Source organism: Rhagoletis pomonella, unplaced genomic scaffold (assembly GCF_013731165.1).
Source record: "Rhagoletis pomonella isolate Grant_MI unplaced genomic scaffold, Rhpom_1.0 Rhpom_scaffold_01163, whole genome shotgun sequence".
Classification (NCBI taxonomy): domain Eukaryota; kingdom Metazoa; phylum Arthropoda; class Insecta; order Diptera; family Tephritidae; genus Rhagoletis; species Rhagoletis pomonella.
Genome location: NW_023459717.1, coordinates 2,814 through 14,008, shown reverse-complemented (window position 1 = coordinate 14,008; position 11,195 = coordinate 2,814). Strand labels below are relative to the sequence as shown.

General features: G+C 39.9%; 1 protein-coding gene across 1 annotated transcript; it reads left to right on the top strand.

The window, feature by feature from the left end:
• The first annotated feature begins 1,114 nt into the window (after window positions 1-1,114).
• On the top strand, window positions 1,115-10,666 carry LOC118752014. Its single transcript, XM_036486839.1, has 2 exons — window positions 1,115-3,390; window positions 7,742-10,666. The coding sequence occupies exons 1-2, from the start codon at window positions 1,683-1,685 to the stop codon at window positions 9,052-9,054; spliced, it is 3,021 nt and encodes a 1,006-aa protein (XP_036342732.1). The 5' UTR covers window positions 1,115-1,682; the 3' UTR covers window positions 9,055-10,666.
• Window positions 10,667-11,195: the final 529 nt, after the last annotated feature.

Here is an 11,195-nt window from a genome sequence, read left to right as displayed (position 1 = left end):
TATGTAGGTATTAAACAGAAGCATGGAGAGGATATTGGATCTCGAAATGTCTGGATGTCTTCTGGTAGCATGGAGTAACACAGGGTATCAATAGCTTTCGGCGCTACCATGAAGAACGGTTCTTTCACAAAAGATAGTTAAGGCTAGGACCACGGATTATCTGAGTGGTTATGGTGGTACGGAGGCTGTGGTTATGCTTTGCTGGAGTTAAGTACCAGGCGCAGTAAGGGAGTAGAAAGGTCTCACGTGTATTTGGTTGCAGGAAGCTGGGTGTGTAATGGTCGATGGGTTAGAGATGCATGCGAAGTGATGTTGTGTATTGTGAGTATCTTGCTTGCATTCCGGAGGGTGTTCCCACTTCTGGGTTCAACCGAGGGAGGTTAGCAACTGTAGATCCTGTAGCACCACCGTAATATTTAGTGCTAGAATGCACTTGGTATCCTCCTTCAGGTCTGATTCCTCTATATTAATAGGCAATGGTCGACCACCTGCAACGGCGTAGTCCTCACGAGTCCTGTGGCTTGTTTTAAAGCCATCGCTTTGTAAATTTTTCAGCGCCGTTTTGTATCGCGCTTCGTCGTACGGGTTGGTCTACGTGCGGCTCGATGTTCGTTCGCCAGTCATGCGGGTGCCGGTATAAGCATCGCGGGTTGGTGTAGTATTTTTGACGGTGATCCCTTCGGCTCCCTTTGTACTGCAGGCCAGCGATTTTAGTACTTATTGAAAGGCAGTGGTATCGCTGGGAAGCAAAAAAAAAGACTAACAAACGTGATCTCCTTTGTTTGGAGGTTCGGAGAATTTGTCAGTGATTTTGTCGCAAAGGCAGTTGGTGCTTGTGTCCGTTGCCCTATGTGGGACAAACGGAACAGAAAAAAAAAATAAATTTAAAATGTTAGAAACGCTTCATATGGAGTCACCTTAAGCTTAAACTATGGTACTGTAAAATAAATACTTCATTTTTTTATTTACATTTTAAATTTTAAATAAAAATAACATGTCTTTTTATATCATATACATACATACATATGTATGCTACTAAACAATTTCTTATTTCTCTTATTCTCTTGACTTAACGTTTTAATTTATTTCCTACTCATTATTTTTCTTTTAGTCATCCGGCATTGCCAATCCTCCTGGCTACTTAGTTGTTGGTGTGCGAACAATCAAAGCTGAGTGCAAGAGTTGGTTCTCCAAAGACCTGCAACAACTACGACATAATCTACAAACAAATCAACACGCGCTCGCACGCACACACGCAGCTAGTTCACCAACACAAAGAATTGGCGGTAAGGACGTTAATTAATCACAAGTTTGCGGTAGTCAATTGTCAGCAATAAGCGAGCAATACCACTGCCATACACACACACACACACACACACAAAAATATACACTTACACTCCCACTAGCCGAGAAGAGAGGCTTAGCTGAGTATCAAAAATTGGCTAACTCCAGCTGACAGGAACACAACACACAAAGCGTGTGTCATTGATGACGTGAGCTTATCAGCAGCGCTTGCCACGTCAACATAGCCGGCAAGCGAGCGCCTGCTGCTGACATCATTGTAAGCGCAGCAGGTAATTAACGAACAACCACCGGCCAGGAGAGAGTTCAAAGCTGAAAGTCCCATCTGCTGCGGCGCACATCCGCAAACGCATTGCGTGCACCGCCCGCAACCACTATATATGTACACAACACACGACATGCTAAGCCACATAAATAACAGTATAGCGAGTTGTTGTCATAGCAACTACAAAATGCACAGCCAGCGTGATCAAGAAACGTGCGAAAGCACAAGCACAAAGCAAAGCAATCACACGCCACCGACGGCGCCGCAAAGACCACGCTACCCGCGCTACCACCGCAGCGCGAGCCTCTCCGCATTTATGCTGCTTATCACACAATCGCTACTCCTGCTGCTGCTTATCGATAGCATTGCGCCTACAGCTGGTAACCCCGATTGGATGCAACGCTGCAGCATGTGCCATTGCAATTGGAATTCGGGTAAGAAAACAGCTGATTGCAAAGCGCGCTCCCTCACCGCCATACCCGACGACCTGAGCAACGAGATGCAAGTGGTCGATTTCTCGAATAATATAATACCCGAGTTGCGGCGTGATGAGTTCGCGGATGCGAATTTGCAGAATTTACATAAAATCTTCCTGCGCAATTGCACCATACAAGAATTGAATCGCGATGCACTCAAAGGTCTCACCATACTCATCGAGCTGGACATGTCGCACAATTTCATACGCGAGCTGCATGTTGGCACTTTCGGCGGGCTGGAAAAGCTGCGCAATCTCGTCATGAATCATAATGAGATCGAGGTGCTGGAGAGTTATCTCTTTGTAGATTTGCCATTTTTGTCGCGCGTCGAATTTAAGAACAATCGCCTCAAGACGGTGGAAGTTCATGCGTTCGGTCAACAGCCTATGCTTTCGGCAATCTACCTGGAGGCGAATGCGTTATCTGTGCTGCGCAAGGAGACCTTTGCGCGCATACCCAAACTGATGCATTTATCGTTGGCGCAAAACCCCTGGAATTGCACGTGCGAACTGCAAGCCTTTCGCGACTTCGCGCTCGCCAATCGCCTCTACACACCGCCTACAGATTGCGCACAACCACCGGCGTTACGCGGCAAGCTTTGGACTGACATACCGTCGGAGAATTTTGCTTGCTATCCGCGCATACTTGGTTCGGTACGTTCATTCGTCGAAGTGCAATCGGATAATATAACGTTGCCATGTCGTGTCGAAGGCTCACCGCGGCCCAATGTCACTTGGATTTACAATCGGCGCGTCGTTAATCCAAATGACCAACGTTTCCGCATACTGAATTCCATCGAGCAGCAGCCACTCATCAGCTCTGACCCGACGGAGTCGATCACTTCCGAGTTGCGCATCTTCAACGTACGCGCGAGCGATAAAGGTATGTACACCTGTATTGCGGAGAATCGAGGCGGCAAAGCGGAGGCTGAATTCCAGCTGATTGTCGATGGCGACTTCTTTGGTGCACTCGAGGGCATGGGCGGTGGCATCGGCGCTTCCACAACAGATACACAATCGAATTTTCTACTTGTCATCTGTCTGATCGTCATCACAGTGTTACTGCTGCTCATGTGTGTGTTGCTCATTGCCTGCTGGTATTGTCGACGTGTACGTTCCTATCAGAAAGATACGACAATGATGAGTGAAAATGGGCTGATATCAACGAAAATGGATAAAACCAATAGTTCAATGCTTGAGGGATCGGTGATTATGGAAATGCAGAAAAGTCTACTAACCGAAGTGAATCCGGTTGAAAAGCCACCACGACGCACCGAACTGGAAAATGTAGATGGGAGCGATGAGGGACATGAAATCAAAAAGACGCTACTGGATGAATCACAATTTGGTAAGTAATGAAGATATTGATTGTACATACATACACACATGATACATAAATATGTATTTAAGTACGTATGTATGTATATGTGCAGACAACCTTTGAATTTGTGCTAATTAAGTACTACCTACTAGGGATGTTAATTTTTTCGCTTTTTGCGATACGGGATTTCCGGGATATGATATGATTAATTCCAAAAATTATTTTAAAAATTCAATGCTATATAGAATAAAAATATGGGTGCCAAGTGAAAGAGAAAATTTCTTTTGAATTTAAAAAAAAATTTTTTTTTGGACTCACAAGTACGAATAGGTAATTTTTTAAGCTGATAAAGTTAGAAGGACAAAATTGAGGACCTTATTGAGTTTATATAAGTCCTTAACATATAACTTTTTAAAAAACAAATATTGCGAAATTTCCTTATGCACCAAAAAATTGAGGCTGTTTAAATTCAACAGAATTTCCTCTTTAATTTGATACCCATACTTCTTCTTCAAGCAAATTTCCCTGAATTTTTAAATCATTTTTGAATTACTGACGTCAGAGTGAAAAAATAAAAACGTAATTTTCCTATATTTGGCCCACGGTTTCTCTCTTTATATTGATTTTGATGTGTAAAATTTACTATCGCACGGCGTTATATGTATAATGAGCTAGACATTTATAAAAAAAATCTTAGTTATTAAATAAAAAAATATATATAGCCAATACTGGTTTCTATTATTGCCATCACTGCTAATTACAAGTCCCGTAAATTTCGGGATCCCGGGATTAACATTCCTATTAGCTACATATGAGTATCTCACTATTTGCACAAGTTCTCTTAAATTAATTGGCTTGAAATGCATCAATTGCATAATCACTTATTTGGACAAGCACACACACACATATATTTAGGAGGCTTAAAGATTATGCGGTATTAGGGCAGCTGGTAGTTGCAGGTACGTGCTACTTAGTTTGTACTTGTACTTTGCAGCTCAAATCAAATGACAGCATTAACATACTACATATCAACAAAAGACGCTCAACAGAGCCACTCAGAGTGTCCTTTAAATAAGCTTATCTGATATGTATGATATAAAGGGGTGTATGCACCATTGTACTTAATCAACGTTGAACACGATTTGATATGAATTGGAAAGACCACTTTACTAATTATTTGATTATTGTTGGTTAATATACTTGCATACATACACATGTACTACATGCATACATAAGTTGTAAGATAAGCAGCCGCCACACACTGGTCGGAACATCGAAGAGTTAGACAAAATATTGAGGGCGTTATTGTAGTTCCACAGATTGTATGTTCTTATATTTTTGAGATGAATTATTACGATTAGTACAGTCAAATTAAAACATTTGTTTGAAATACTCTAATAACTGTCGCAAGTAATATGAAACTTAATTTTTGCATTCGCCTCCATCTTTTTTTTTTTTGCACTGTAAATTTTTCACTTTCTGTTCTGAAGCGCAATTTTTAAACATGTCATTTTATGTGTAAAATGACGTCAACCATAATTCTTGAACTAGAAAATAAAAATTGTCTGCATCAAATTTTACTAGGTGTCAAAGGAGACAGAAATCTAATATTTTGTGACAAAATGAAACTTCGAGCTGAGCGTAGCCGTTCCGAGCGGAGCAAAGCTTACAAATTCCTGTAAATATATGTATGAAAGCGTTCATACAAGAAGCTTTTTAGAAGCGCTTTGGAACTAAATCAAGACAGTGCTTGATTTCGAATTTTCTAGCTTCGTGACGCTGCTGAGAAGGAAAAAAGTATAAGAATTATGTACAAACATACAGTTTTGGCTACTTATCTTTTGTTTATTCAATGTTTATAATTTTTTTGTGAAAGCTTAGTAAGAAAAACTATACAAATGCAATCAGATTTTGTAAAAACATTATGAAAATTGTGCAAAATTTTGCTAAAATTTAAAACTTCTTAATCATTTTGTAGCAGATTAAATTTTGGTATAATAAAATGCAGGTTTGAAGTAGCTCAGCGTTAATGTCTCGGTTTTTTTTTCGCGGTGTTACGCAGTTTTTCCATACACGTCTAAATTTTTTTTATATGAAGAACACTAAGCTACAAAACTGCATACCGAAAAATTTTTTCTAAAAATTCTGAGTAGGAAATTTGAAATTTTGGCGAAACTTGGGATTTTTATGGCTTTTGTTAGATAATAATGAGCTTAACTTTCATAAAAAAAAATAATAATGAAGTTTAAATATACAAAAAAAAAACAACATAGCCAACACTTGCTAAAACTTCACTTCCCAATTTATATTTGGATCACTGTATTTACATATTTATGTAGATAAAAATGAAATTTTCGACAAATCTATTCAATACAAATTTATAGAATATTTTAGCAGCTTTTCAATGGATATATGTTTTTGTGGTGTCGTTTGGTGGTTAGTCGTTAAAATGAGCCTTCTTTAAAATGAAATGGAAGTTATTTGCATTTCAAAAATGTATCTATATGTACACTGAGGAGCAAAACCGGAAAAGTAATACAAAATGAGAATTTTCTTGCGATATATTCGCAATATATGAAAACTTTTTTGTAATCTACTTTCGGATTTCACATTTTCAATGTATATTTCATCAGAAGACCATAAAAACAATAACTAACACAAGCAGATAAAGAAAAAAATTGCAAAAAAATGTAGCAACTGGATTGTTCCAGTTTTGGATCCGATAGAAAATTTTACCACTTGCCTGACCATAACCAATTTGAATATTTTAGCTTTTATAGACATCTTGCGATACTTTCGCACAGTTTTTAGATGAAATCTATTGAGATTTCCTACCGGTTTTTCTCAACGCCATACCCAAAGTTTTGCATGCGATTGGGTGAATTTTCGCAATTGAACAGTGGCATTTACAAACACTTTCATATGTTTTCTGTCGGACTAAAATCTGGGCTTTACGCAGGTTTACTCCATGATTATAAACACTTGGGATTTATACCTATTTGGACAGAGTTTCGGAGAATGTTTCTGATCATTATCCTCTTAAAATTGATAAAAGCCTGCGAAAAATATCCTCTGAGATTGCCAAAATCTTTGAAAATGTTCATTTATTGTCACTTCTTCTTTTTGCCATCGATTTTACCACAGTTCTTGCTCCCTAAGCCGTAACACGGCCCTACTTCATTAAATATACACGTACAAACCTAATAGTTTAAATATTTAATTTTTTTTTTTGCTTGGTATGTGCACTTAAAGCACTCACAGTGAAAATCCCACGCGATTTGATTACAAAATTTTAGGAAATGAGCCAGAACTCCGTTCTGAATTATAAAATTCAGCAATTACTAAGAGGGCGCAAAACTGGAGCAGTCTAGTTCCTTTTTATTTGGTCATTTTTTTCAGAGTTTCCATATGCGAATCTCAAAATTTTTATTGTCAAACGTTTAGTTAAACATCGTTAAGGCGAAATGCAAATTTGAATTACCATAAAGTTAATAAACTGAAAAAGTACATTACCACAAATTTAACTTTCCGTTCTATTGTTCCGCTTTTGCTCTTCAGTGTATATGCTTGCATCCAAACTGTTTTGACTTTCCGAAAACCTAAATTTTTCCAATAAGATTGGCATGTAAATAACGTAGCTATCAATGGAGATTTTTATAGCAAACATCGCAGCTATACAACGAATCAATTGCATTCACAACCAAAGTAATTGAATTTTTTTATTTCTAAAAACATTCCCTCCCACAAAGCTTTGTGCAAAAGCTATGTTAGCGCTTTAGGTTTATGTTTCCTGTCAGTTGCAAATTTCGGCATTCTCACCAGCCGCTGTTCTCCGCTAAAGCGGCTGAATGCCTGCATAAAGTGCGGAAGAGTCTCTGCAAATGCGCTGTTTTCGAAAAATCAGCATTGTTGGCGTTCACACGTAACTGCAAGATTAATTGCTTTTGGTGCGGGAAGCCAAATAAACCGTTCAATGGTGGCGCACAAACGCACGCGTATTTATTGTAAAAACTTCAATTTTCTGCAGCGATTGAAAACTTGCTGCTGACTCGTAAACTTTTCTATTGTGATTCCAATTTTTTTTTTGTTCTCATTAAAAGCAACGCTGCGCGCGAAGTGCGCTGTAAAGTTTTGTGCTTGTGCACTTTAATTGTTTTTCAATTTTTTTTTCCTTTGAGGGCACTATTTTTTTTATATAATTTTATTTATTTTTTATCTCTGCCGCCATCAGTGCCCATAAACTTGGTCTGCATGAGCATTTAAAACGAAAGCAAAAAATGTTCGCCAACTATTGTACATACCAGTTTTTTCAATTTTCAATTACTCGCGCCAATTCGCACTCAATTTATTTCTCTTACTCTTATCTCTTTTCCGCCAGGCAATCACCCACGCGACGATGAAACCCACTCGGTCGCTCTATCGGATACCACAGTGCCTCGTGTGCGCCATACCTACATCGATGACACCTACGGCACCAGCTTGCCACCCGATCTACTCGCCTTCCCCGCTCGCGTGCCGCCAACTTCACCTTCCATGCAGTCATCGCACAGCAACATACCCGAACAAATTATCTACGGCATACGTTCGCCACCGCTTACCAGCCCCGTTTATGCGCATATGACGCCGCATGGCATCTACGGCACCACGACCATCGCCGCCGCCACACCGAACGGTTTCATGACACTGCAGCATCCGAAGTCGCGCAATTTGGCATTGATCGCCGCGGCTAACAGTCGTCAGCAGCAACAGCAACAACAGCAGCAGCAACATGTACACCTAGCCCACCTAGCGCCGCAACATGGCGCACAACAACAGCAATCACCCTTCCTGCCAGCACCTGTTATGTACTCACCAACCACAGCGGTGGTGATGAAGCAAGGCTACATGACGATACCACGCAAACCACGCGTACCCAGCTGGGCGCCATCTACTTCCACCACAAATCAGACACAGCTAAGCGAATTCCAGTCGCCCACATCGCCAAATCCGAGCGAAACGGGCACCGCGACGACAGCTGAACTGCAATCGGAGCCAGTCTACGACAATCTTGGACTGCGCACAACTGCCGCTGGTAATTCGACGCTGAACTTGCACAAAGTACATCCGGAAGTAAGTAGCTGTGCCTCCACATCCTCACGCTACACAATGCGCGATCGCCCACTGCCGGCCACGCCGAGTCTAACGTCGGTGGCGTCGAGCACAGCAGCCATGCAGCAGCAGCAACAACAGGCACAACAAGTGCAACAACAGCAGCTACAGCAACAGTCGCAACAACAACAAGCTGTACCCAGCACTTCAGCAGCAGCGGCGGCGGCGGCGGCAGCAGCAGCAGCAGCAGCATCAGCAACGGCTTCAAAAATTTACGAACCCATACATGAACTGGTGAATAATAATCATCACCTGACGACGACCTCCGACACAGAGCCGCTTTATGGCACTGCGCGACATCACAACGGTCTCACCATTGTGCCGAGTGTCAACAATGTTAATAGTGGTGGCAGCAGCGTTGGTGCCTCGAATACAACTGCAGGCGCGAATGCGTCTACGGGCGAGCCTACGAAAGTGGCGAAAATACCGCCACGTCCACCACCGAAGCCCAAGAAGAAGATGTCCGTGACGGCGACACGCGGCGGCCAAGGCAGTACCAGCCAGCTGTTCGATGATGAGGGTGAGGATGGCACAGAGGTTTAGTTGCAAGTACACAAAGGCGGCGGTGGCGGCGGCGACGACTGCGACTGCGATGGCACGAACGCCAGCTAAAACTCCTTCAAACTAAAAATGGCTGAATGGTAACTAAAATTTAAGGCATTTCGTGGGCAAAAGTTATGTGCATCCAGTAGTGCGAAAAGCAGAAAAGCAAAATAATAGAAAAATGTGCGAAAGTGTATATGTATAGTGTGGCATGTATGTATGCAGGTGGTATTACTGTGTACTCGTACTACATATATATGTACATGCTTATGAAGATGAATAGGTATGCCAGCAGTAGTTAGTTGGGGGGGATAAATCAAAATAACAAACAGCAAAAGGTGGCGATTGCTTCTCCGTTCCTCTCTGAAAGGGCGCGTATTTCTGAAAAATATATGTATGAAATGGCATTTTTGCGGTAATCAAAAACTCTGCGGCGCTTTGGCTGCAAATGAGGCGGCATATACATGCATACCTATGGCGTTACCTTCAGCAAGTTGCAAGGTCTTATGACAGGGTCTGAGTAATTGATATTTTTTCCAGTCATAATCTTCAATTGGCTGTGGGCTGGTGGCGTATTTTAAGACTTTATTTTATGCAAAGTTTATTTTTTTTAATTGATAATTGTAACGGCAACGATTAGGGGTCGACTTTTACGGATTTAAAAACACAATGCAGAATGCAGCTAGATGTTAGGGGTATATTTTTTGCATCAAAAAGAAAATTATGTGAAAAATTTCGCCTACGTTTTTTGTGGTGGTTAGGGCTCGATATAGGTCTACTCGTGAGGGGATGTCCATTTTTTACCAAATTTCATTAAACCAACTTAAGCTTTAACGACACCGCGTCGCAATCAAGGTTTTTATTTCATTTTTCACATTGTGGTCTTTTAAGTTCTAGCAGCGCTAAGTTAATATGAGTTTTATGATTTGAAAAAAAATTTATTCACAAAAACTTTCTAAATTATTTAAAGACTGTCCTTGAAAGGAATTAAAAAAAGTTAAAGCGCTTTACAGTAGCGATAATAGTAAAAAAAATCTCTAATTTACAGATATCGTATGGACTAGGGTGGTTTTTAACATATTAACCTCATAAGCACCCCTTTTATTTTATTCTACTTACAAAATAATGACATGCAAAATAAAGTGTTAGGGGTAGCTACCAGGGTTTTTAAAAATTTAATATTTTTAATTACAAAAGTTCGACAAAAGTCACGACTTTGCCCAACTATAACTCATATACATTTTTTTCCTTAATAAGTTTCAATAATATGTCAAACTTATGAGACTTCAAGTAGAAATTAAAAATTTTTCAAACCCTGGTAGCCACCCCTAAAAGTCGTTTTTAAATTTTTAAATTTACATGGATGTCTCATTTTGTACGCAGAAAATGAAAGGCCCGCAAATTTGCCCGTATAATCATCAATTAAGACATAAACAAAAGACAAAAAGTTAAGCACAGTATCAAAAAAAAAACACTGAAAAAATTTCGAAGAAATTTTCTTGTGTCAAAATTCCTTAAGACAGAAGGGAGTTCTTAAGATATTTGCTATGGTTTTCTAAAGTTTTTTGTGTACATAGAGCACAGTGGAATCCGGGTTTGCAATATAAATATATGCCCGTTCCATTATTTCGCGAGGAATAAGTGAGGCAGATGTCAAAATTCCTTGGACACTACTATTCACACACCCGAAATAATGACATTTTTTTCTTGCCCGTGTTCTTCAGACCTGGATACTAAGCCTTATGTGCTTTATACCCGGCAATGTCTCGTTTTTATCTTTTCGATCGTTCAATTAATCAAAAACGCAAAATTTTGAATCAGTTGTAGCGTTGAAAATGAAGAATTTCCGAAAAGTCACGAACAATTTTAAAATCTTTAAAATAACTTAAAAAAAAATACTCAAACAAATGCCACACATTTCCGAAAGATCAAAAAAAAAATAAAAAACTTTGATGAGTTCCAAAGAAAAACCAAAAAAAAAAGTTTCGATGTTGGGATATTTTCAAACGAATTAGCGAAAAATATAGTATCGCTACCGCAACATTGCGACTTTCATAACCCACATCGGGAACTTGCGATAATCATCCGAAAATTGTTGTTAACTCGTTTGAGAACAGTCTCACTGAACCTAGAATAATGTG